The sequence below is a fragment of the Capra hircus genome, chromosome 6 (assembly GCF_001704415.2).
Source record: "Capra hircus breed San Clemente chromosome 6, ASM170441v1, whole genome shotgun sequence".
Lineage (NCBI taxonomy): Eukaryota > Metazoa > Chordata > Mammalia > Artiodactyla > Bovidae > Capra > Capra hircus.
In genome coordinates this window covers 105,577,390-105,603,969 of record NC_030813.1, presented here as the reverse complement: position 1 = coordinate 105,603,969, position 26,580 = coordinate 105,577,390, and the positions used below count along the sequence as shown (strand labels likewise).

The window sequence follows — 26,580 nt, the reverse complement described above, 5'->3', positions numbered from 1 at the left end:
CGCAGTACACCTTTCCCTTCTCCGGCCTCTTCTGCTTGCCTTTCCCTGCCGGCCCGTTGGTTCAGCTAAGGGCCTTAACTCGCTCAGGTCAGTTTTTGCACTCACCTTGGGCAGCATGCCAGGCTGTCCGGCTGGACCAGTCCAAAGACCAGGGCCCCCTCATCCGTGCTGTTCACAGGGAAGCCCATGTCCCCTTCCAGCTGTCCCATGGCCGGACGGGAGCCCCGGGTGTGCGCCTGCAGAGGCGGGGTCCCCAGTGACCTCTGCAGAGCCTTAGGCAACCCACTGACCAGTTAAAGACTAACTCGTCTAGACTGCAGCGGACTGGGGGCTGGTCTGAGACTTCGCACGTGTCGACTCACTTTGTCGGCACAACAGCCCTCTGGTGGCTGGTTATCCCACCTCAGGTGCAGTTGTAGGGGGTGTTTTAGACCTGCAGAGCCGCAAGGGGCAGGGGTCGCATCTGCAGGGGATGCCCACCCTCAAGTGGACCCAAACAGGAGACAGTAGCTGTTCCCCTGGACCTCATGTTCAGTGAAGCGGCCAGGGATCCTGGAAGCAGGGTGAACAGAACTGCTGGGGGGATGGGACTTCCCTCGCCACCCCACCCCCACCCCCACCCCCGACCCACGTGGGGCTGAGCTCCTAGCCGTGAGAGTTCCTGTAAAACACTCCGCCTTTGCTGCTCCTTTGGGAAGGGGGCGTGTCAGGGTTGGTGCTGGGAACTGGGTGTCAGGGTGGAGGCGGGCAGGGAGGCGGTGATGCTTTATCACTGATCAGCCGCAAGTACTGCAGTGAGAAACCAGCTTGGCATCAGGTTCTGCCTGGAGTGTCATCCTTGCCAGCCCTGACCTGTGTGTCTCCCGGGAGGCTCTCAGCCACTGGTGCTGGCAGGGTGCCTGTCTCTACGAGCAGGGCCTGCAGGGCACAGGAGCACCCCTCATTTCCACTGGTCAGTACAGTGCCCACACAGGAGAGACAGCCTCACTAGGATTGTCCTGTTTTGCAAATGAGGATCTTTAGCTCCTAAGTGTTAAAGGACGTTGCTCTGAGTCCGTGTGCCAGTTCGACCCTCTTCAAGGAAAGGAATACAGTCATAAATCAGACTGCTTCCAGGGTTCGGGGGGTGCCACCGTGAGTCCCTGGGCTTCCTGATGGCCTGTGCAGGGCCCGTGATCCCTGGGGAAACGCTGGGACCCTGTGCTGGTCCTCACAGAGGCAGCGGGCTCAGTGATGGCATCTGAGTGCTGCTTACCTGATGGATGACTGCGCCTCCAGCCAGCCCACCAGCCTGGGGACCGCGGGCAGCGCCACATGGTGTGCCCGGAGCCCACGCAGCCCTGGCCCCGAGGTGAGTGTGGCCCTCACCACCCCATTGTGCCCGCAGACGTGTCTGGGAAGCTGAGGATCTGGGACACCACGCAGAAAGAGCACCTGCTGAAGTATGAGTACCAGCCCTTCGCTGGGAAGATCAAGGACATTGCTTGGACAGAAGACAGTAAGAGGATCGCCGTGGTCGGGGAAGGAAGGGAGAAGTGAGTCTGGCCTCCACCCCCGGCCCCCTCTCCCCGTCCCTTGCTTGGCTTTCTCTCCTGGGCACCCCGGTGGGAGGGCTGTGGTGACGTCAGTGCGGCTCGGACTGGGGGTGGCAGGGTGCATGATGAGTCCTGTGGGTGCTGGGCCTTCGATACTGGCTTTAGCAGTGCACATCTGAAGACCGCGTGTCACCACGGGGAGCCCCCCCTGGTTTGTCTCCGGGCCCAGGCACCTCCTTTTTTCCGACATCCTCAGCCCTTCGCCTCCTGGAACCCGTGCTGTCCCACACACGTTCTAGATACAGGGAGACAGAGCAGGTCAAACCGTGGGGGCTCCTTAGAGTGTTTACTGGGGTTCCTCCCCGAAGCTTCCTCACCGCCACACCTGCCGAGGGGGGAAGGCTGGATGTGATCGCCAGGTGGGCGCACCCCACACGGCCTTACTTGGGAGGAGGATGCCGGGCAGGTGGCCCTGGGCGGCTGCTTGCCCTCACAGCGCCGCTGACCAGCAGGGTCTGGACCTTGCTCCAGACATCTGGCTCCAGGTGCAGGTGGGGTTCCGTCCTCAGCCCCGCTGTTGCGGTCCAGCACTTTGAACTTGTCTCCATTTCCCTTCCTCAGGCTTTCTCTTTGCGGGTATCCTGATGGGTATTCATCCTTCCATCCTCTCTTATGTCATCCCTGTTGGTCTTGATTCCTTCTTCACTGAGTCATAGCTCGCAGTGCAAACAGCACATTTTCATTTACTGCCGACTGTTCGCTGACTGCAGGGCAGCGTCTCGTTGTGAGCAGGGGCCGGTACTTGGTGTGTTTCCTGGTCCCCACCTCCAACCTCCACCCCCCATCACTCCCCCAACCCCCTCGTTAAATCAGCCGTGAAACTGGTGAACCCTGAGCCGTTCGGCCGGCCAGTGCTTCTGAGCCATCTTCACGTGGGGGGCTCCTTGAGTCTGGGCTGTAAGACACGGTCACCCGGGGCCCCTCGGGGCCGCTCCCAGTAGCTCTCCCGCATTTCAGATGAAGCCGGGTTGCTGGTGTGTTGGTTCTTTCTGGGAGCACGGGTAATGCACAATCGTGAGCAGGGCTACCCCCCCGGCATCCCTGCCCCTGGTCGCTAGTGACACAGCTGCCCGTCCCAGTGACCTGGCAAGGCCTGACCTTTCTCTCCTGTGGCTCCTCTCGTTGGGTGAAGGTTCGGAGCCGTCTTCCTGTGGGACAGCGGCTCCTCCGTGGGTGAGATCACGGGCCACAACAAAGTCATCAACAGCGTGGACATCAAGCAGAGCCGGCCGTACCGCCTGGTGACCGGCAGCGACGACAACTGCGCCGCGTTCTTTGAGGGGCCACCGTTCAAGTTCAAGTTCACGATCGGCGTAAGTGAGCGTCTCTGGAGGGTGGTTTTAGGGGGAGCTTTGTGGCTTGTGCATGAAGCCAGCAGAATCTAGACCTGTTAGATGCTGGTGGCAGAAGGTCACGCGTGCACAGCGTTCATGCCAGGTTCGTTGGGTGATGGTTCCAGCACTCGGGGGTGGGCGGGGAGCAGGTTCACCCTGGGACCATGTGTGTACTGGGCAGGGGGCACACCTCTGACCAGGCGAGTGTCCTGGCCCAGAGGGGCCCTGTTAGGGGAGCCCAGGCCCGAGGCAGCCTGCCCTCTGATTGTGCCAGTGTGAGGCCCACCAGTGTGGCAGAGGAGGTGAGCTCCAGGGATGTCTGGGTCTGTTCCCTCCGGCACCTCCTGGGAGATGGATGAGGGCAGGGTCACACCGGAAAGGTGACACGTGGTGAGCAGAGTTGGGTGCTCTGCCTGTGGGGGCGTGCTCTAAACACTGAGTGGAATCACACAGCCTTCTGTAGGAATGACTACAGGGCCTTGGTCCCCACAGCTTTGCACGTGGGCCTGACCCTCTCTCAGCCTCACTTTATCCATCTGCAAGATGGGCATGGGACATGGGCGTGAGAGCATTTTAGCCATGGAGTTGGGCTGTGCACAGCACCCTCCCCGGTTCAGAGTGGCCCATGAGGTTCGTTCCCCACCCTGGGGGTCTGAGGCTGGAGTATAGAAGGAAGGGCACCTGGCTGCGGACGGCCCACCTGTGAGTCTCACGGACCACCCATGGGCGGTCCAGACCTGCCCTCCCAGGGTCTCTTGTGAAAACACTGCAAGGCCGTCAGCCCTGGTGGTAGACGTGGACGTGACCTCGCTGAGCTGCAGAGTGGAGGACACTCGGCCCTTTCCTGCCGGCTGTGTCCCCTGGAGGCGGCTGAGCTCGGCTTGGCCAAGGTCCAGGGACATGTCCAAAATGTTAGTGGCTCACTAAGGAGTCCTGTAAACTCTGATGATGACGCAGTGAGTCATGAAGAGCGGGCAGGGCGTGGCCCAACGGTGGTGGGGGTTCTTGGCGGGCCCCTGGGGTGTCCTGGGGACAGGACCTGGGCTGTGGGCAGCATTTCTGTATGTGGGTCTCGGCCCAGCTGCAGAGGGGCTTCTCCAGGTTCCCTGTTCGTGGTAAAGCAGGTCAGTTTTATCCCAGGGCCCCCTGGTAGGGTCTCTGGCTGGCTGCCTGGGAGGCACAGTGGGCACGGCTCCTCGGCCCTTCAGGGTGGGCAACCTGGAGTCCCTCACGACACCCCCCATCACCTCCCAGAGGCTGGCCCCCGGGGCTGCTGGTCGTGGTGGGGTGGTGCTCAAGGTCATGCTTCCGGAGCGGGATAAGGTGCTCTGGAGCACGGATGAGTCATGCTGAGTCAAGTAGCTGGGCTTCCTGCGCAGTGCCCAGCAGAGGAAGGGGGGAGGTTTCCATGGCAACCGGAGGCTTTCCCAGCTCACCCCATGGAGCTAGCCCGCCCAGCTCCCCATGCCCCGCACACACGTTGTGTTTGTTTTTACTTGGCTGAGCTATGGGTGGACAGGGCTCCTTTCCCTCCACCCCCCACAACCCCCACCCCAACCCACCCAAGGATTTAGTTGCTCTTTGCAGATGTAGGTTAGACCCAGCAGCTCAGTGGTGGTGGAGGGGTAAGTGGACCCAGGATTCTTTCCAGACTTGACCCGAGCCTGTGCTCCTCACCCCTGTCAGAGATCAAAAGGGGCTGCGGACCAAGAATGGGTTCCTGGGTGGTAGCTCAGCACCGCAGCTGGCCAGCTCTGCAGCCAGCAGGCTGGCCCTGCCTCTGAGCGCCCCCTGGTAACAGGGTGAGGCCAGCCCTCGTCCACAGCCCCACGGCTGGGGCAAAAGGAGAGGCGCTGGTGGACGTGTGAGTGTCCACGAGGAGCTATTGAGCTTATTAACAGGCTCACTTGGCCTCAAACAAAGGATAGGAAGACGCTTGGGGTCCCCCACACCCTCCTAAAATGTCTCCTAAGGGGCTGACAGCAGGTCAGCCTGTGACTGTTCCGTGTATACCTGGCCTCGACCCTCACGGCCCCAGCGTGAATCTGTAACATGAGGGCCGCCCATTGGTCCACGTTCCAGCTCCTGCCATCTTCCTCCTGACCACGTTTAGGGGCCGTGGGCATGAGGAGCCCAGAGGGGTTGAGTTCAAGTTGCTGCCTCAAAAAGGAGTAACTGGTGTTCTGGATCAACTCCCAGGAGGCTTGGACCCGGGTGGATGGAAAGCAGTGTTACAGAACACGTGGGGTGGCCGCCCGTCCACCTGCAGCGCACGGGTCCTGTTGTTTTTCCTTCTTGTTCAGGGTTTGTTTAAACCACCTTCTCCTGTTGGCAGAGCGAGAGTGGAGACAAAGCTGAGTCATGCCCAACTGTAGGCAGACGGTCCAGGTTCCCGCCCGGCCCGCCGTCCTTGTTTGTCTGAACCTGAAATGGGCTGAGAGGCTGCAGGCGCACGGGGTGGAGGTGCTGCAATTCCAGTTCCCCCCGAAATTGACCCCAGCCCACCTGGGGAAGTGGCTCCAGAGTCCAGGGGACCAGCTGTGCGACAGAGGCCGTGGGCAGCAGTGTCCTGTGCCCAGGGCTTTAGATTCCCCTTTGAGGCCCTCCGGGTGGCCTGAAAAGAGGGCAGGTGGCCCTTGCCCATCCCTGCCTCTCCCACGGGGCCTTCTTCCTGCTGAGGGCATCCCTGGGCTAGGTGCATCTGGATGTGTGGTCACAGGCCCGCTAAGCATCTCTAGCTCCCGTGTGTCTGCACCTGGACACCTGTGGCCTTGGTGAGTTTCCACGCTTCTCCAGCCTCTACTTCTGCCTCCGTCAGGTGGGCAGGTGGGCACTCCTGGAGCAGACACCTCTGTGACTGTGTCCACGGTCCATTCCACAGTATGTGTGCCTGATGAAATGATGGCTCAGAGCAGGAAGCATTGGGGGCCTTCTTTGCCCCAGGCCTGCTTGTCAGACTGTGGCTGTGTGATCTGGGGCTGGAAACTGCCCGCTGCATCTCCCCAGGCCTCTGAGAGCAGAGCACACCCTGGCTGAGGAGGGGACGCCTGGCCTCCCCTTCACCCAGGTGGGCTGCACAGTCTGGCACCTGAGTGTCTCACACATCACCCAGTGGGAGGAGCTGCACTTCCTTCTAGAGCCTCGGTCTCCTGTGATTGCGAGTATCACCTTCCTAGACACGTAAACTTTGAGCTTGAATGTGTGAGGTTTCCGGGCTGTTGTGATTTCCTGTGTCCTTATGACAGGGCAGGAAACAGCTTTGCATTCAAGCGTGTCTCAGGTGCCTGCTCTGCACTGGCCCTGGCCTGGGCACACCGGTGACCTGAGCTGTCCTTAACCACCACACGCTCGTGCCAGCTTTTCAGAAAGCTGTGTGTGTGTCCATGGGGGTCATGCCGGAAGGTGTCACCAAGCTCCGTGGATGATCAGTGGCCTAAGGGTTCGAAGGAGCCTTTTCGTTCTCCCATCAGGTCCAGTGGTCACTCTGGGCAGGTCTGCGCAGGGCGATTGGAGAGGCGGGTGAGGAACGTGGTGCTGCCCCTCCGGGCACTTAGCAGAGGGTCCTGACCTCGCAGAGGGAGAGGGAACCAGGTTTGGGAGGGGGCGATGGGCTGAAGGGGGCAAGGCAGCCTTCCAGATCAGGATGGACACCCACTCCTGGGGTGCTGACCACGGAGGCACCTGCTGCCCTCAGGGAGTGTGGGGGCAGTGGGCCTGGGCATCCGAGCTGTTTGGTTCCTTTGCACGCCTGTGACGTGGGATCAGGGGCAGGTGACCCAGGGTTTCAGCGTGCAGGTAGGATCCTGCTGCAGGACCCCGCTGAGGCTGCTGAAGCCCGGGCAGGCTCTGGGGACACCTGAGCTGGTGGGCTGGTCAGCTCCGTGGAACCCAGGGGCTCTGTGTCCCTGTCAGTGGCTGGACTCGGCGCATTACCTAATTACTGCTGGTGGCTCCCGTCTCGGGTTTCTTGGTTAAGGAGGGGGCGGGGGGGGGCGGGTGATGGGGGAGCAGCAGTGATGGGGGGGATAATGATGGGTATAATGACAGTGGGGGAGGTAATGATGGGGCACAAGTACTAGCAGGGTGGGTGGGGGGTAATTATGATGGGGAGGTTCTTGGGAGCGTCCATTGACACTGCCCCAACCAAAACTCTGGCTTGGCCACGCCTGAGGCTGGGTGGCCTGCACCCCAGGAGCCTGCAGGATGGTGCCGCCCCTCCAGGACCTTAGGGGATCTGGGGCCCCCAAGCCCAGCTCCGTCTTCTGAACCCTCCATGATGTTTCCCCCAGCCCGATCCTCCTTTGTCCTTTGGCCTCCCCTCCCCTCCCCTCCCCTCCCCGTGAAACGGGCTATTTTTAGCCCCCCTTTTTTTTTTGGTTAATGGTCTGGTCGCTGTTCCTCCCTTTAAATTGGCTATTTTCAGGAGCAGACATCAGTCTCCCACTCATCTGGGCTCTTGGCTCCAGTGGCAGGAAAAGCTGACAGGGAGACTTTCTAAAGCCACAGCGCCTGGTCCCCAGGCGGGGGGATGTCTGCTCTGTCCAGTCTGACCCCTGCCCGGCAGCCTGCCTGGTTCAGGGGTGGGACGACAGATGACAGACAGATCCACACGTGTGATGTCCCTGTAGGGCCGGGGGTGTTGAGGATGGCAGGCAGGCGGGGGGGGAGGCCTGGTGACTGTGCTGACCTCTGAGCTGGGTGTGTGAGGGGTTAGTCCTGTTGTCTCAAGGAACCACGGCACCCGGAGTTGGACGAGATGGCATTGCAGGGTGACCCAGGGTCCCACTGGTTCATAGCATGTTCCTCACGCCCCCCAGCGTAGCCCCCACTTTGGCCCCGTGATCTGCTTCACCGCGGGGCACTCTTGGCATGCTGGGTCAGTCACAGGGACCCAGGGGGGCTGGCCTACCCCTCTCCCTCGTCCACCTCACCACCCAGGAACCCAGAACAGCAGGGCGGGGTCAGCCAGTAGAGGTGTGGATGAGAGAACCAGACGTGTGGGCAGGCGTGCAGAGCAGTGGTTGGGTTGCTTTTACTTTGACCTCGTGCAGGAGGAGCCGCTTCTGCCTGTCCATCCTTCCATCCCCACGGGGTGGTTCTGGGAGGACTGAGAGATGCCCTCCCAACATTCGTCCTGAGCAGCCCTGGGGATGGCAGGCCGCTGGCCGTGAGCCTGGGGAGTTAAGGATCTGACCCCCGGGCTCCCTGCCCAGCTGGCCAGCCGGCCTGCCTGCCTCCTGTCCAGGGCCGAGAGCCAGAGCTCTGCACGGGAAACCGGAGACCTGGGTTCCCAGAACCCGGGCCGCTCGGAGCCTGGTTGTCCCCTGGGGAGAGAAGGGTACCCAAGGTTCCCCAGGGCGTCTCAAAGTGGTGGGCTGACTGTGAGCCGCGGTTGCGGGGAAGGGCAGTCAGAGGGCCCAGTTTGGAAAGTTTGTTCATTTTGATGGATCGCGAGCCTGCTGTGAGACGGCCGTTCTCCAACTAACTCAGAACGCGAGCCTGAGAGCTGGAAATGTTGGCCTGAGAAGCAAGATAAGTGGACGTGATAAACAAAAAAGGCAACACAGGCCATCCTGGGGTGGGGGGGTGCGCAACCCAGTCTCTGCCCCATCTTCGTGTTGAGAGTCAGTTCCTAGGCAGGTTGATAAGTCTAGGGGACCCCAAGGAGAGAGGGGTCTGGAATTCTCAAGGAGGAGAAAAGGACAAATTTTTTCCCCTCTACATTCCTTAGCATTATATAACAATAATGTATCCTGCTTAAGGACAGTTTCTGGAAAAAAACCTGGCTAATCCTGTTATCATAAAATGTAAATTATGGGAGTGGGTTTAGTGAGGTCTTTACAACCTCCAGACATTCTTTTGATTCACTGTAATAACTAATTAAAAGTATATAACTCCATTGCTAACACTAGCAAGGGGGTACTCTTTCTGCCCCCCTTCTGATGTCGATGTCAGAAGCATTGTCTGTCTCTTTTATACTTTAATAAAACTCTATTACACGAAAGCTCTGAGCAATCAAGCCTCATCTCTGGCCCAGATTGAATTCTTCTCTGGAGGCCAAGAATCCCGGTGTCTTCTGTGGTTCAGCAACAGCTTTCAACGTGGTCCCCCAGTGTATGCGCTGAATACAGATTTCCCTCCCCCCAGGAGGACCCCCGTGGTGTTGGTTAGGGGCCCACCCACCCTCAGGGGCCATCATCTCACCCTGTTTCCAGTGAGGTCACGTTCACAGGTCCTGGGATTTCAAGCCATCTCTTCAGGACAAGTCAACCCATAAACTTTATACACAAACACGTGCAACTCCTTTTAACCCAGCAGCTCAGGCTTTAAAACTATCAGTGGTTTACCTCGGCGGCGGCTGGGATTTGCGTTAAGTCAAATTGCTTTTCCTGCAGGTGGGGCGGCTGTGGCCCCGGGGGCAGGTGACCCGTGCACCTTTAGGAGAACGGACGACACCTGTTGCTTCATGCGTGCTGGCGGGGGTGGGGGGTGGGCTTCGGATTGATGGCTTGTGGGGTTTTCAGAGGATCACTCTCTGATGCAGACCCTTCTTGACCCAGGAAAGAATGACTTCATTTACTCCTTTAGGTAACGGAATCGCCTCTGAGGTCACATCTCCTTAGACTCTTAATGCCAGGAAGGTCATCACCACTGTTTAATTTCTTTAAAACCTCGTTTGTTCAGCAGATGCCCAGATGAGTGCCTGCTGTGTGCTAGGCCCCGGGCCAGGCTCCAGGGACTCAGGACCGAGGCCTCACAGTAGTCGCCTCACTAAGCGTAGGGATTCTGAGCTTGAGTGGGCTTCAGAGCCGAAAGGAGGGCTGCGTTTCTGTCGGCAGAGGTTGGGGAGCGTGTACGTCACAACAGGGAGGCCTGGCAGGCAGAGATAGGCCCTGCTGAGGCCGGGGGCTGAGCCAGACTTCTGGCGTGTCCGCTTGGGGCTCCTGCTGAGCTTGGAGGGCTCCCGCGGATGGGCATTCGCATGCACAGTGGTCCTGGACCTCAGAGCTCGTGGAAGGCTTTCCCGAGCTGCCTGTCCCTGGTTAACCGTCCTGTTTCCTGCAGGACCACGGCCGCTTCGTCAACTGCGTGCGATTCTCTCCCGACGGGAACAGATTTGCCACGGCCAGTGCCGATGGCCAGGTAAGGTCTGGGGCCGGGAGGTGGGGAGCGAGGGGCATTCGTTCATCTGGGGCCTCTGGTTGTTCAGAACAGACAGACTCAGTGAAGCTGGTCTCAATGGGCAGCTCCCTCCCTTCTCCTCCTAGGATGCGACTCAGTTTGAGGCTGTGTCCGCAAAGCGTGATAGCCCCATCTCTCTGTCGGTCTCCTTTTAAAGGAGCTCGAAATTCATCCAGTTTTGATGAATTCTTGTAAAGTCACAGTTGTCAACCCTCTTCTTGATGGTGGAGCGGGGATGAGTGGGAGGAGCTCAGTCAGTGTACTGACGTCTGGGCGTACACACCCACGCATGATACGTGTGTTCATACACACATACGTGATTCACATGTTTGTATTTCCTGAAAGATCTTCATCTATGATGGGAAGACGGGAGAGAAAGTGTGTGCGCTGGGAGAAAGCAAGGCTCACGACGGCGGCATTTACGCTGTGAGTATAGACTCGTGTTAACAGCTTGCTCTGTGCTTATGGTGGGGCCTGTCTGCGTTTGTCATCATCCATATGCGGGTTGAAGTTGGAAGCTTGAGATGAGGGGTCAGGAGTAGGGGCGAATGCTCATCCTGTCCTTGCCCTGCATGTTCCACCACCTCCCGAGCTGTCATCCCTGCTCAGGCACCTCTGAGTCTCTTTCCCCCTCGGTGGAATGCTCTGACCCGTGACCACCATTGTTTGAGTAGATCAGCTGGAGTCCTGATAGTACCCACTTGCTCTCTGCTTCCGGAGACAAAACCTCGAAAATCTGGGACGTCAACGTGAACTCGGTTGTCAACACGTTTACCATGGGCTCCAACGTCCTGGACCAGCAGCTGGGCTGCTTGTGGCAAAAGGACCACCTCCTCAGCATCTCCCTGTCTGGCTACATCAACTACCTGGACAAAAACAATCCCAGCAAACCCCTGCGGGTCATCAAGGTAAGGCCAGGCCACGGAGCAGCTCGGCCTGCAAGGGCTGGCCGGGGAGAAGGCGGGCGTCTGGCCGGAGAAGGGGCAGCAGAGGCGAGGTGGAGGCCCACTGGAACAGCAGGACGTGGGTTGCTTTGGGGATGTGAATTTAGCAGAAATGAGAGGCCAGACGCCGAGATCCCCTTCAGCTGCTGTGAAAGCTGGACGTTCAGGGCAGCGGCCCTCACCCCTGCTCACGGGGCTTGTTTGTCCCGAGGGGCTCAGCCTTCCTCAGTTAGGAGCCCACCGGCTGTGTCCCCCACACGAGGCAGGACAAGGAAGATGCTGAGCCCCGAGCCAAGGCATGTGGCGGGGTGTGGCCGCAGTTGTGAGGGGCCCAGCTGGCCTTGGAGCTGGGCCAGGATGATGTGCAGGGTGTGAACGTGAGAATGCGTGGGGAGGCACTTGTCCCGTGTGGTTGGGGCAGGGTGGGCACCAGGGGGTGGTGGGGGTGGGCACTTGGAAGCGGACGTGGACTTGGAGAAGCCCGTGGAGCCCTGAGGGGCAGAGGCCCACGGTGTGAGCAGCAGGGAGCGATACTAGGGGCAACGGAGAGGACCCCCTTCCCCACCTCCCATCCTCATCTCATCGGGACGGCTTACCCAGGCCAGCTGGCCATCAGCATCTGCCCTGAGTCTCCCGTCCAGGTAGGGCCGTGCCTTCTCCCTCCCTCAGCCCTGGAAATGGTGGCATCTCAGGAAATCGCAGCCAGACTGGGAACTTCTGTGTCCCGGGGCCCCCCTCTGACCCCCTTGCCACCCACGGGCTTGCTTCTGCTGCGGGGTGGGGTGCTCAGGGTCGGCCTCACCTGCCCTGGCAGCCCTGGGTGAGCCATGCTTTCAAGGGAAGGGCCTCCACAGCAAGGCTTCAAGCGGCTCCCTGTCCTGCAGCTGAGCCCTGGGGCCGAACGTCAGCACCTCCTCACGCCCTGCTCGCTCAGCTGCTTTTGGGCCATGCAGACAGGCTCTGGGAGGCGCCTGGGCCCCGCGGCCTGGGTGTAGACTAGGCTGGGATTATTCCCCGGGGGCCCAGTCCTCCGTAGTCCGTGGGTTGCCAGGTGCCTGACCCTGCAGCGTGTGTGCACCCCACAGTCTGTGAGCCGGTGGCTTTCGTGGGCTTGGGTTCCTGGTGACCGTGCCCGTGAGGCAGGGGTCAGGCCAGGCCATCTGCCTCCTTAGGCCTTGTGTGGCTAGCTTGTGAATCCCGAGGGGTGTTTGGTGCCGACATCAGGCTACGGGTTAGAGCCCAGGAACTGGGCTGGAGTTAAATTAGTTCTTCTCAACCCTAGTGCACGTTCAGGTCATCTGGAAATTTCCGTAAAGGGCTTGATGCCTGGCCAGCCCCGTCGGGATGCAGTCAGAGACCATAGGAAGCTCTGAGGGGCCAGTACTTTTAAGGTGCACCCAAGTGATCCTGTGGCTCAAGCTGGAAGCTACATCAGAATTGAATCACCTGAGCGGGCCCGCTTGTTAGAACACGGCCGCTGGGCAGCACGCAGTGCTCACAGCATTCATCTGTGGGGTGCGGGAGAGCCCCAGTGCTCACAGGCTCCTGGCAAGGCTCCTTGCTGCCCGAGACGGGGCGGGCCAAGTCCTCGAGCATCCTGTTGCTCACAGGTTCTGTCTGGGCCCCTAGGCTGTGTGGGGCGAGACTCCCGGTAAGGCCTGGTGGGTCGCTGCCCTGTGGAAAGGACTCAGGGTCCCTGAGGACTGTGTGTACCTTTCTCTGATGATACCTGTCTCGTTGTGGCAACAGCCAGCGGTGCTCAGAAGGCTCCGGCTGCATCTGAGGAGGGAGAAGGAGCCCATCTCTTAGATTTCCATCCCAGGAGCACTTAGTTCAGTTCAGTTCAATCGCTCGGTCGTGTCCAACTCTGCGACCCCATGGACCGCAGCACATCAGGCTTCGCTGTCCATCACCAACTCCTGGAGTTTACTCAAACTCATGTCCATCGAGTCGGTGATGCCATCCAACCATCTCATCCTCTGTCGTCACCTTCTCCTCCTGCCTTCAATCTTTCCCAGCATCAGGGTCTTTTCAAATGAGTCAGTTCTTCACATCAGGTCACCAAATATTGGAGTTATAGTTTCAGCATCAGTCCTTCCAATGAATATTCAGGACTTATTTCCTTTAAGATTGACTGGTTGGATCTCCTTGCAGTCCATGGGACCCTCAGGAGTCTTCTCCAACACCACTGTTCAAAAGCATCAACTCTTGGGCGCTCAGCTTTCTTTATAGTCCAACTCTCACATCCATACATGACTACTAGAAAAACCAAAGCTTTGACTAGACAGACCTTTGTTGGCAAAGTAATGTCTCTGCTTTATAGTACACACATCATGTCGTGGCAATAGTCAGCAATGCTCAGAGGGCCCCAGCTACCTCTGAGGAGGGGAAAGAGCTGTGATTAAACCCCATCTCTTAGGTTCTTTCCATCTCAGAAACAGTTCGAAAGGAGGTTAAATGCCCCTCTTTGAAGCAGGCGTCTGGTTGTAGACAAGTGTTTTGGGCCTCTTTGTTGCCGATCAGGGAGGGATCACAATCCTGGGACCACCCTGGTTGTGGGATCACAGCCCTGGTGAGGGTAGGGGACTCAGGAGAGAAGAATCCTCATGAGCCAGGGACGGAGCTGGAGCCGTGAGCTGGGTCTCTGGTTGGAGACTCTCTGGGCCGTCCAGTGGCCCTGGGGTTCTGCTGCTGCGAGGGTTGGGCCCTTAGTACTGCTCCTTCACCTTCGTGGAGACCCAGCCCCGGGTGGGGGCTTGTCCTCTGTGGCTGGGGATAAGGGGCGGCTGCCTGGATCAGTCTGCACAGACCCGGGCACTCTGCTGGGGCTCCTGCTAGACCCCCATCCTCCACGCAGGTCAGGGTTAAGTGCCTGGGTGGGGAGGGACGCAGATATCAAGGGGGTGGGTCAGCAGGAGGTGGCTGACCCAGGCCGGTGGGTGGTGTTTCAGGCCCAGGAGGACCGTGGCCTCTCCCTGGGGCTTAGCCGGCGGCGAGCGTTTGACAGTCACTGGCTGGACACAGGCGTGTCCTCAGCTCACCCCGCCCATCTGTCTCCTCCACAGGGTCACAGCAAATCCATCCAGTGCCTGACGGTGCATAAAAACGGCGGCAAGTCTTACATCTACTCTGGGAGCCACGACGGACACATTAATATCCTTTGACTCACAGCGCTGGCTCCACGGGCCCTGGCAGGAGATGTGGGAGCTTCCTGTTCCCATGGGGCGAGAAGCCAGGCTGGCCAGATGGCGGCCACAGGGCTCCTCTGCCTGGTCCGGGTTGCCAAGAGGTGGCCCGGTCCACACTCGGGCCCTCCATCTCTGGGTCACGGCCTTCACTTGACGGGTCACTTGTTGTGCAGCCTTGAGGGCTTGGTTGCTGAACTTCCCTGTTCGTGACCTGGTCCTGGCCTCACCCTTCATGAGCAGCAGAATCCATGTGCGTTAGGATCCGGAAGGACTTAGAGCCTGTTGCGGGGAGTCCCCTTGTCTTAAAAATGGGAAAAGCAAAGCTCAGACACCTCAAGTGGCTTCCACTCGGCGACAGCAGAGCTGGGCAGAGCCCACACCCTGTTCCCTGGTGCGGGGCTTTGGGGTCCCCCCGAGATGTTCCCGGCAGCCCTTCCAACCCCCCTGCTCCAGGATGGCCAGTGTTGGAAGGGTGGTCCACAGGGCCTGGCTCGGTGAGGCATCGTGGCTGCGTGAGAGGCCTGCCCTTGTGCAGCCCAGCCCCTGGCCCGTGGCTGCCCTGCCCTTGGAGGGGCTTCCCAGGCCCCGCCCTTCCCCCCACCTCCATGGTGCTGCTTGGTCTGTAGGGTTCCCTCCTGGGAACAGTCCCCCGCAGCCCCGAGGGAGGAGGGCAGACGTCCCCCCTGCCCCCTCAAAACAGAAGGAAAAGAGGGTACAACTGAGGTCCTGCCCTGTGTCCCCCAACTCCGGGCACCACCCCATCCTCCCTGCATATCCCCAGCCAGCCCTGGTGTCCACTCACCACGACGTTGACCTCCTGGGGGATCCACGGCAGGGTTGGGGGGCTCCCATCCTGAGACCTATGAGCTGCAGAAGATGCCCGCAGCTTCCTGGGGAACTGTCCTCAGTGCAAACAAAGACGCTTCTTTGTTGATATAAAAAGAGAGTCTCATAACTTAAAAACAGCTCAGACCCGGGCACCCCGAGCAGACGGTCAGCCTGGGACTGGTTGCCAGATGGCACCTGGGTGGCCATCAGCCAGTCCCTGGGGCGCAGGCCGCCTCCCTCTGAAGGTGCTGGGCTGGACAGCAGGCAAGAGAGAGCGAGGGGGTCGGGGGGCATCAGCCTGGGTACACGGGGTCCCCGCAGGGCTTCCTTCTGAGCCCCCTCGGACACAGGCGCCACTCCATTGTGGCAGGACAGTGCCGTCCTGCGACCTGCCCAATTCTGGTTCTAGAGACGGGTGGACTCTCCCACTGCGTGCCCTCTTGCTGGTTGATCACAACGTCTGCTTCCTGAAATGGGGAGCTGAATGTGCACAAAGAGGTCCACTCGGCCTGGTGCCCACTGTCCCTTCCCTAATGTGCTGCCCAGGATGGGGGACGGGCCGTGGCCTCCCCAGGGTGGGGCACGCACCACATCCTGGAGCCAGGCTCTTCCTTAACCCCCTGCCCCACATTACTGGGATTCTGAGACGGGGGAGAACGACTCCTTTGCTGGGAAGGGCCACACAAACCAGGTGTCCAGGATGACTGTGGACGAGCATGGGCAGCTGGTAAGCTGCAGCATGGACGATACGGTGCGGTACACCAACCTCACGCTGCGGGACTACAGGTGAGAGCTGCCCGGGGCCAGATGCGCCCCCCCCCCCCCCCGCCCCTTCAGCCCGTTGGTGGCAGTCTCCCTCAGGGGACCCATGCTGCTGCTACCGAGCCTAGGCCGACCAGCGCACCCAGGGCAGAGCCATGGCCTGGTCACCCTACTGCAGGGACCCTTTGACCCAGCCTGGGAGGCACCACGCTTGGCTCAGTTCTGTGGCGTTTTCCTCAGTTTACCATTTGTTAAGAAGTGGTTTGTGCGTGCACGTTTTTCTGGGCTGTGTCTTTGTAGTTTTAACCAAAAGTGCTAAGTCCCTCAGTTGTGTCTGACTCTTTGCAACCCCATGGACTGTAGCCCGCCAGGCTCCTGTGTCCATGGGATTCTCCAGGCAAGAATACGGGAGTGGGTTACCATGTCCTTCTCCATTAACCAAAAGTAAAGGCGACAATTTTCACCCATCCCGTTAAAAGTACCAGTTACATATATATATTTTTTTGTTTGTTTGTTCAATTACATTGTGGAGGAGAATGGTTAAGACCGTGGAAGGGTGGGAAAGGGAAAGTGCTAGTCACTCAGTCGTGTCTGACTCTGTGCGACCCTATAGACTGTAGCCTGCCAGGCTCCTCCATCCATGGGGATTCTGCAGGCAAGAATACTGGAGTGGGTTGCCATGCCCTCCTCCAGGAGAATCTTCCCGACCCAGGGATTGAACCTGCTGCTGCTGCTAAGTCGCTTCAGTTGTGTCCGACTCTGTGCGACCCCATAGACGGTAGCCCACCAGGCTCCCATGTCCCTAGGATTCTCCAGGCAAGAGAATCTGGAGTGGGTTGCCATTTCCTTCTCCAATGCATGAAAGTGAGAAGTGAAAGTGAAGTCGCTCAGTCGTGTCCGACTCATAGCGACCGCATGGACTGCAGCCTTCCAGGCTCCTCCATCCATGGGATTTTCCAGGCAAGAGTACTGGAGTGGGGTGCCATTGCCTTCTCCAGGATTGAACCTGGGTCTCCCGCATTACAGGCGGATCCTTCACCACCCGAGCCAGATTCTTTGGGAGGTTAGGACCAGAACTGAATTCTGTCTGAACCCCAGGAGTGCCAGGCAGGGTCTCTGGCCAGTGCACGTGGGGCCCGACCCAGGACAGGGCAGCGGGGGAGTGGCCCTTGGCACAGACGTGGCACGTGCTGCTTTCATCTCTCGCCGCCGCCACCCCTCGTCCCAGCCCCCCATCTCGACTCTCTCTCCTAAGAGTCGGGGAGTCTTCGCTTCCTCCCTTTCATGTCTTGTTCGGCAGAGGCTCCTTCAGCCGCAGTCGGGTGGAATTCCCACCCGTCACCGAGCGGCTGTGGTCCTCACTGAGTGTGTGTCTGTGCCCGCCCTGCACCCCTGGAGACTAATGCGTCCTTCTCTCCACAGCGGACAGGGCGTCGTGAAACTGGACGTCCAGCCGAAGTGCTTGGCCGTCGGCCCCGGGGGTTACACTGTGGTCGTGTGCATTGGCCAGGTACGGCTCCCACCCGTGGGTCTGACCAGAAGGTCCGGACTGACACTGCACAGTGTCTGGTCCCCACGTCCCTCCACAGCCATTCTCCCCCTCTTTACTGAGAGCTCTGCTGCATGTGCTGAGGGCCTCCCACGTGTTCACTGAATCCTCAGCAGTGCTATCAGTCTGGCATCATCCCCACCTCACAGGTGGGGAAACTGAGGCACAAAAGCTAAGCTGCCCCAGGGCTGCGTCTGGCAAAGGGCAGAGCTGGGATTTGAACCCGGGCAGCCTGGTCAGCCCACACTTCAGGGTCAGATGCCCTGCATGGGGTGGTCCCTCACCCCTGGTGCCCACAAGAGGCACAGCCAGTGTGGCTCAGCCCACTCATTGCAAATCCCAGCCTTGCAGCACTTGGCTGTGTAGCTTTGGGCGTTTTCCTCACCCTCTCTGAGCTTTAGTTTTCTCGTCCCTTAAACAGTTCACAGGGAGGGTTACGAGGAAGTACACAGCAGGCTGTTGGTACCGCCTGTGCAAGTGAGGAGGCTGAGAGTGGCTTTGCCTCCCTCCCCGAGGTCCTTTGATGGTGGAAAGTGGCACCGGGCCTCCGAGGCCTCTGCTCTTCCAGCCCTGGCAGCCTGAGTTCTCATTCAGGGCGGTGAAGGTCTGTCTCTACATGCCATTTCTTGAAATTTCCAGAAACACACCGCCCTTGACTGAGACCCAGGCCTGACCCACTTTATCCAGGACACTGCTCTGCAGCAGACGCCGTCTGTCGGTGGGGCTGGGCGTCCCAGCATTCAGGGTGGAGGAGGCAGGTGCAGTGGAGCCCCTGTTGGCACGAGCAACAGACCCACTCCAGAGAGCTGTCTTTCGGATCCACCACCCCTCCTCCGTCCTGGGAGCTTAATTGCTTCGGGGAGCGTGGATTCCTATGTGTCCTAGATAACACAGCCCTCCTGCCAAGCAATTACGGTAGACAGCGGGGTGGCCAGTGAGGGTGCACGAGGAATTGAGGGCTGGGAGCGCCGTAGCGAGTGTGGGAAAGACTGGACGTGGCCCTTCTAGAAAGTCACACTGGGAAGAGCTCACGGGTTCGGGGAAGAGCCACCCGAGGCTCTGCTTAGAAGGGGCTGGTGGGTAGAGGGTCTAGTCCTGCGTCCTCAGGAGCCCATGGCCCATGCGATCGGATGTGATGACTGCCCTGTGGCATTCTGTTGTTCCCCTGCTTCTCTCGGGCATCCTGACCGGAACTCCCCACGGCCAGTCGTAGGGTCCGCAGACTGTGCTGGAGGGGCCCACAATTATCTGTCAGGGAGCAGCCACATTCAGGTCTCACCCCTGAGACTTGAACCAGAGTCTGGACAGAGGCCCTCCATCTCTCCCTGTCGGGGGCGCTGGGCAGTAAGGGTGCTTCCTGAGTCGGGCTGATGACTCAGGTGAATGTTTGTCCAGGTGCGTTTTCAGTAGCAGATTTTAGGGTGGGTGCTGCCACCCATCGCCTGGTCTTCTTCACCTCCCCCACCCCACAGCAGAGCCCACAACAAACCCCCGACAGTCTGCTCAGCAGAGCTCTGTCATTACACCCGATGGTGTGTAGTTGGAGGAATTCAAGTTCAGAAGCAGCAGATGGCTTACACAGACGTCCGGGCGGGTGTTGGGGACATCACCATTGATGCTGATGAGGGAGTAACACCGCGGGGCCCCCGGGCGGTCCCACTTAGTGCTGCTGAAGCCCTGTTCTGGCCCCCCGTGCTGTCCTGCCGCCGCCCCCCAACCCCAACCCCCAGATGGGGCCTGGGCCGTCTGTCCCGGGCCTCTGCTCCAACCGCTTTCTGTGTTTCCCAGATCGTTCTGCTGAAGGACCAGAGGAAGTGCTTCAGCATCGACAACCCTGGCTACGAGCCCGAAGTAGTGGCTGTGCACCCGGGCGGTGAGACAGTGGCTGTCGGGGGCGCGGTAAGGCCCTGTCCCCACACCCTCTGCCCTGGGGTCTTTGAGTGATTTGGGGGAGGGCAGTCAGGGCTGTGTGGGTGCCAGGCTACCTCCTGCCACCCAAGTGAGAATCTCTCTGGGCTGCCCCCTTCCTCCCCAGGAGACCGGGGTCCCAGCAGTGAGCGGGCTGTGCTGGGGGCACAGGGCAGGGAAGCCCTCAGCCTGGGCGTCGGTCCTGGGGGCAGCTGGGGGAGCCTTGTGGGCACAGGGAGGGGACAGGGGAGCCTTCACACCTGTGCAGTGCAGCGCCCGCCAGAGGGCTTCAGGTTCCCCGAGTCTGACTTCTGACATCCACTCTTTCCCCTCACCTCCTGGCCCCTGAAGAGAAGTGCCAGGACCCCACAAGGATGGGGCGTTTGCTAGGACAGGCTGGACAGAACAGGGAGAGAAGCCTGGCGCCCGAGGGGATCTGCTGGGCCGGGGAGGGGCATGGGGTACAGGGCACGGGACAGATGGTGAAGCTGAGTGCACGGTCAGGTTGGATGAGGGGCCCTTGCTGGAGACCTAACACCTGTAATAGATGCTTCTCAGAGCTCAGCCTGTGGACACTTGATTGGAACATACTGGAAGTTTTGTAAAAAGGGCAGTCTCATGAGCACCCAAACACCCACGTCACAATTGGGGTTGGAGAGGCTGGGATCCACAGTTTGATGTGATTTTAAGATAATTAAACCTCTTTTCATATAATTCTGCCCACTATGCTAAGCCAGCCACCAGAGCTGCTGCTGGATTGTAGGATGTGTCCTCTGGTACCTGGGGACAAAGGGGTGGTTCTCCTGGCACCTGAGCTGGCATGTGGCCAAGCCGGGCAGCGGTTGGTGGGGAGGAAAAGCACTGCTTCTTACGGATACTTGGGCCCCTCCCTCCAGGAGGATGGGCTTCTGGAGAGTCGGGGGTGGGGTGGGGTTGGGTGGGGAGGGCGCATGTGTTGTCTGTGGGCACAGGCGCCCATGTCAGGGGAGTGACCTGCAGCCCCTCTGTCCTCCCGCAGGATGGGAACGTCCGCCTCTACTCCATCCTGGGCACCACGCTGAAGGACGAGGGCAAGCTTCTGGAGGCCAAGGGCCCCGTGACCGACCTGGCGTTTTCTCACGATGGCGCCTTCCTCGCCGTGTGCGACGCCAGCAAAGTGGTCACGGTCTTCAGCGTTGCCGACGGCTACTCGGTGAGTGGGCGGGCCGCCTGCCCCAGCCCCACACCAGGCAGCACAGATGGCAGGAGGGGTCCACAACCTCTCTCCCCGGTCATCACTGATGGGGCGGGTGCACAGGACATGCGGTTTTGTTGCTCCCAGAGCATGAATGACGTGGGCCAAGGAGACTTCCTCTGCTGTCCAGCAGTTTGTGGGCTCCTAGCAACGTTGCCAAAAAGTTAGGGGCCCGAGTGGGAGCGAGGCTGCTGTGAAATCGGGCTGGTAGGTTCACCTCGGCGGTATTGCCCAGTGACTTCTGGGACCTTCTCTGTCAAAGGGCTTAGGCTAGGTGGTTTTTTTTTCCTTGGATATCATTGCCACTTAAAGTCCTGCCAAGTGTGAGTGCTGGTTGTCCAGACGTGGCCTTGCACTCGGGGTAGGGGGTGGTCCCTGGGCAGTGGATCGGTGAAAGAGGACCCCATTGCCAGGACCCCAGAAGCTCATCCGGCCCTGAGTAAAACAGCCGATGGCACTGGCCTGGGAGGCGTGAGGAAGCCTTAGACCCGTTTCACAAGAGACTGCGCTCCAGAGGGCTCCGGTCACCCTCTGGGTGTGAGGGAGCTGGCATGATTGGACCGCAGGCCAGATCGGGGGAGGGGTCCCTCCAGTCCCCCCACCAAGCCAACCTCCCCCCACCCCCAACTTCCAACCCTTAGGACAGCTTTGAAACTTATAGCAGAGTCCAAAGAATTTGCCACCTAGATTCTACCGTTAGCGTTTTACTGTGTCACATTACCCATCTAGTGATCTAATTTGTTAGTGTACATTTTGCCATTAAGTATATCAGCCCACATATTGACTAGAGTTTGGTGGTTTCTTAGTTTTAGCTGTAAGATTTACATATAATGAAGAATGAATGAGATCATAAGTATATACTCGTGCTTTGCTTTTGACTGCGACCCACACCTCCGTCAACATAAAGAACATTCCACCTTCTAGGAGGTTCCTTCCACCTGAATAGCACATTTATCAAATCCTGCGTTTATCACATCTTAAGTGGTTTCATTTGCATATAACAAGTTTACAGCATGCTGAGTAATCTGCAGTACTAGACTCAACAAAAAATGAAAGAGGCAAACTTGAAAATCATGGTTAATCTAGGAATTAAGAACAAGGTGGAATACTCGAAGTAAAAGCGTTCCTTTAGTTAGAGAGCATTAACTTTCTGTTCACATTGACCTGTTTGGTAAGATAGCGGCTCGAGGCTGGAACACACTGTAGACACGTGCTCCTCTGGACAGACGTCTGCCTGCAGACCACACTATCCGACTCGGGCTCCAGGGCAGTGGTGTGTGTCTGGGGGGCAACCACTTCCTCTGTCCATACACACGTAGGGCCCGGTCCATGCCAAGTAGGACCTTCTCGTGCTTTCTATTCCTACTTTTCTGACTGTCCCCTCCCTAGGGCAGAGAGCTCTGCAGGCAAGTGGGCACGTGTGGCCCATGGATACATGTTAGGAGGACAGCCCCAGGGTCCCAGGATCCTGGGAGGGGTGTGGTGGCTACTGCTTGATCTTGGACTGCTCCTGTCTGCCTTTGAGCAGTGGGCAGCCTGGGGGTGTTACGAGGGGTCGGTGAGTTGGTGAGAAGCCTGAACTTAGGTGAGATGAAGCCCACTCACTCTGGCCCAGACCCTGACCTGCCACCTCTTTTCAATCCACATCCAGGAGAACAACGTTTTCTATGGACACCACGCGAAGATCGTCTGCCTGGCCTGGTCTCCAGACAACGAGCACTTTGCCTCGGGTGGCATGGACATGATGGTGTACGTGTGGACCCTGAGTGACCCTGAGACCAGGGTCAAGATCCAAGGTGATGCTCCCACCCACCTCAGCTCCCCGAGCAGCTCCAGAGAGGCATCCCCAGGGCCTAAGGGTCCCTTCTGTGCTTTTGGGGAGGTGGCCCCCTCCGGAGGCCTGGCCGTCCAGCAAACATCTCTGCTGGTCCAGGTGGACATGCAGAGGACACCTGTGTTCCCAGCATCCATCCAGCAACCATGTCCATCCAGGGTGGATCTCAGTTCTCCTATCCCCATGTCCCCACCTCCCACCACCTCATGTGGCCTCTCGTCCCTTTCCATTCAGTCTCTACCCAACAGGGAGCCTTTTATGTTGAATGTAAATGGGATCTTCTACTATTCAAAAAAGTTCTGTGTCAGGCCCCATCCCCACCCCCCATCAAGAGCTCTTTCTCAGGTGGTGGGGGGTGGGGGGGGGTGGGCACCAGTGGGCTGTCCTGAGGTGTGCAGGCAGGCGTACTCCTTGGTTCAGGATGGGGGTGGGGAGCAGAGCAGACTTAGCGGAGCAAAACCTGATTGCAGGAAGGAGTGCTGGTTTTGTAGGAAGACTCAAGTTCAAGATGCAGCAAGGAGCTCTCAGAGTAGAGGGTGGGAAGTCCAGTCCTTGGGTCTGGGCTGTGGCAGGGGGCAGGTCGCAGGTCACTGAATGTGCACTGGCCTGAGGTCAGGCTGTTCTGTGCAGGGGTTCCCTAGCCTGTGTTCTCAGCCTTTTTATTCATTGTGGCCTTGGTCCTACCAGAATTAACACTGTGTACTGTCTGTGTGTTGTCTGCATATTGTTGCCTTAGGCACAGAAAGACAGACTTGCACCCCTGGGGGGAGGGGCAGTTCCACCCCCCTATGGGAGGTTCGTGGTTGTCAGGACCCTGCTGGTACCAGGAAGCTGCAGCCAGCGGTGGCTGCCTGCTAATTGCCAGGTGTCAAGGGTCCCAGCACGGGTGTAGGTGCTGAGGAGCCCAGCCACTGCCCCTCCCATCACCTAGACTCTCCCCTGCTGAGAAGAGGGCAAGGGGGTCTGGTTGAGCAGGAGGATCGTGTTGGGTTTCTCCCGTGACCCTTGCGGGTAATCTCGGCCCAGGGTGTCCCCCTGGCCGCAGAGCTCAAAAGCCTCCTCCTCCTTCTCCCTAGATGCGCACCGGCTCCACCATGTGAGCAGCCTGGCCTGGCTGGATGAGCATACGCTGGTCACGACCTCGCACGACGCCTCTGTCAAAGAGTGGACAATCGCCTACTGAGGAGCCCTCCTCACCGACCGGAGACCGAATCAGGGACGCGGGGTGAACGCAGCTCCGCCTCTGTCACTCCTCTCTGCCCCGCCCCAGCCCCGCCTCCCAGGGGAGGGGCCTCACCTCGTGCCCACCCTTGGCCCCGCCCCCTGGAGGGAGGGGCCCCCGCTGCCCACCTGCCAGCTCGCTGGGCCATCCTGTCTGTCCCAAGTTCTGAAAGCTTTAGACCCTGACCATTTGCACATGGGAAATCAAGCGGGCACCTTCAACCACGTGTGGCGCCTGACTCAGACCCACCGCTTGCCGCGCAGAACATTCCAGAGGCAGAGCCTCCAAAGCACACAGACCCTCCCGTGGCTCCCAGGGTGTTTGCAGCCCCTCGTGCTACCCCCCTGCGGGGTCCTTCCCGGTTTCTGTACCTGCAAGAAGAGGGGCCAGCAGGGCCAATGCTGTGGAGCAAGTGGCACAGGTGTCAGGCTGACGGGCGCACATGGAACTCCGCGTTTCACTGTCAGTTTCTGTGCTTGATTTTGAGAATGGAATCGTGGGTTGTTTTTTGTTTTTTGGTTTTTTTTTTTCCAGTGTATCTTAACCCATGCCTGTCAGTGTTTACTGCGCTGCCTCCAGGCCTTCGGATCCTTTGTTAACGGGACGGGAGGCATCCTGCTCACCAGTTCACTCTTGTGCTTTGATGTTTTTTCTTGTCTTTCTATTCTCTGCCCTCGAGAGAACAGATTAATTTAAAAGGCAAAGATGGAGTCACTGTAAACTAACTCGTCCTCATTTACACCTTCCTTTTCTTTTCCAGTGCGGATATTAAAATAAGTATATAAAGCACGGTGATTTGGAGTCTCTTTGCGTTTGTCGGAATCACTGGTAAAATGCTGGCTGAGAGCAGGCCCTCCCCTTGCACTTGTGAAAATACTTTGAGCGCTTTAAGAGATTAGACAGAAATTATTAAATATCTTTTCTCTTCACTGTGGATCGCTGACTTTGTGTGATGGGGACACGTGGAGGGGGGCAATGGAAAGCGCCATGGGACCCCATGGCCTGGGTGTCTTCAGTGGCATACAGCCTCGGGGGAGTTCAGGAAGGCATGGAACCTCAGGATCCCCTCTTGCCCCAACTCCCCAATACTGTGTGTCCTGGACCACCTCACTTCTCTGTACCTGAATTTCTCTGTGTACTGAAAGTATCCTACAGATTGAGCACAGTCCTGCCTGATGCTCAAGTTCTGTGGCAGTTCGTGAGGTTTCTGGTACTGCCTTGAGAAGTAACAAATAGTATGCATTCCGATGTTGAAAAAACAATTCCCAAGCATTTAAATCAGTAATGGAAAGACTGTCTTATTCTTGGCTAGAAAGACAGCATTATAAAGACGTTTATAAATTTGCAGACCCAATAACAAATTTCCCTTTCTGTTCTTACTGCTTCTACAGTTCATGTATAAAAAGGAGCTAAAAGTGGAAGAGAGATGTTAGTCTATAATAACTGAAGTGAGGGTCACCAGAGGACACAAGTACAGGACTGCTTTGTTCCGGTATGAGTTTGGACTGAGGCCAAGTACCCTCATCAGTGGGGAAGTGACTATTAAGTAAGCTGGATAAAACTGGCTAACAGTCTGAAAAGAGAATTTCTTGCCATGTCATCAGATCCAGACCCAGGGTCTACAATTAGATCCAAGTTTTGGATTTTAAGCAGCAGTTTTAAGAGTGCTGGAAGAAAACATGCAATCTCATACAGTACACACAAGCCTGAGTGTTCCTTAGAATGACAAAAATAATGGTCAAGGAGAGAAGACTGGTACTGCATCGAAGGTAGGGGAACGCCGTAAAATGTTAAATTATGGTGAATGGCATCCATATTTTCAGCACATGCTAGGCAAAAGCATGTCTAAGTATGTTTGACACTTGGTGTAATTTTATAAATGGAAATTTTTATGTCCAAACGTGGGAAGGTTTTCCAAACATATGACCAAAAACAGAATAATGCATATAGACTGCAGACATTAAGACACCAGGCTCAGAATTTAAAACGAGGCTTTCGGGTATAGAGGGCCAAGAAGAGGGAGGGAGCGAGGAGGGTGTTTACCAGCCAGCCTTGGGGCTACCTCCCTCACTCAGTCCCTTCACTCATAGAACTAGAACATTTTACAGCAGAACTTGAGTACACCCAATATCCAACTCATTTCAAGGCAGGAGGTGTTTGTATTCAGAGACCTTCACAAGACAATTGAATGTGGAAATAAGCCACTTGTGTTAATCTTTGGAGAGAGAAGGTGGGTGTAGGTAGCCTTTGTGAGCTTACAGTGAGCTTAGGCCTTGTGAGCTTAGCATAGGATGTGTGCTCACAGCCTCAGCTCCAGATCTCATTCCTTGTGTGGGGTCTGCCCTCCACGCAGGGCAGGGGTGATAACTTTGTGCACCAGTGTCATTTCTCCTTGCAGACCAGCTCTGGTCATCTGGGAGGGTTAAAAGGATCCCAGGGCCTTGCTGAGCTGCCTGGAACTGTGTAGTTGTTCAGTCACTAAGTCATGCCCAACTCTCTGACCCTGCAACACATCAGTCTCCTCTGCCCTTCATTGTCTCCCAGAGTTTACTCAAACTCACGTCCATTGAGTTGGTGATGCCATCCAACCATCTCATTCTCTGTTGGCCCTTTCTGCCCTCAATCTTTCCCAGCATCAAAGTCTTTTCCAATTAGTCAGCTCTTCACATCAGGTGGCCAAAGTATTGGAGTTTCAGCTTCAGCATCAATCCTAGTTCAGGGTTCCAATTCAGGGTTGCTTTCCTTTAGGATTGACTGGTTTGATCTTCTTGTATTCCAAGGGACCCTCAAGAATTTTCATCAGCACCACAATTCAAAAGCATCAATTCTTCAGTGCTCAGCCTTTGTGGTCCAACTCTCACATCTGTACATGACTACTGGAAAAACCGTAACTTTGACTGTACGGACCTTTGTTGGTATAGTGATGTCTCTGCTTTTTAATACGCTGTTTAGGTTGTCACAGCTTTTCTTCCAAGGAGCAAGTGTGTTTTTTCTTTTTTT

The 26,580-nt window shown here is 57.8% G+C and overlaps 1 protein-coding gene across 1 annotated transcript in view; it reads left to right on the top strand.

Annotated features, from left to right (window-relative positions):
* WDR1 (WD repeat domain 1) overlaps positions 1 to 24,510 on the top strand; it is a 41,190-nt gene extending 16,680 nt beyond the window's left edge. Inside the window, exons 4-15 of the mRNA XM_018049727.1 lie at positions 1,388 to 1,535; positions 2,728 to 2,908; positions 9,995 to 10,072; positions 10,457 to 10,537; positions 10,786 to 11,019; positions 14,121 to 14,208; positions 15,701 to 15,857; positions 17,256 to 17,343; positions 19,171 to 19,281; positions 20,309 to 20,482; positions 22,176 to 22,320; positions 23,435 to 24,510. Coding sequence (XP_017905216.1) covers positions 1,388 to 1,535; positions 2,728 to 2,908; positions 9,995 to 10,072; positions 10,457 to 10,537; positions 10,786 to 11,019; positions 14,121 to 14,208; positions 15,701 to 15,857; positions 17,256 to 17,343; positions 19,171 to 19,281; positions 20,309 to 20,482; positions 22,176 to 22,320; positions 23,435 to 23,541 — 1,592 coding nt within the window. The 3' untranslated portion in view covers positions 23,542 to 24,510. The remainder of the gene's footprint in view (positions 1 to 1,387; positions 1,536 to 2,727; positions 2,909 to 9,994; positions 10,073 to 10,456; positions 10,538 to 10,785; positions 11,020 to 14,120; positions 14,209 to 15,700; positions 15,858 to 17,255; positions 17,344 to 19,170; positions 19,282 to 20,308; positions 20,483 to 22,175; positions 22,321 to 23,434) is intronic.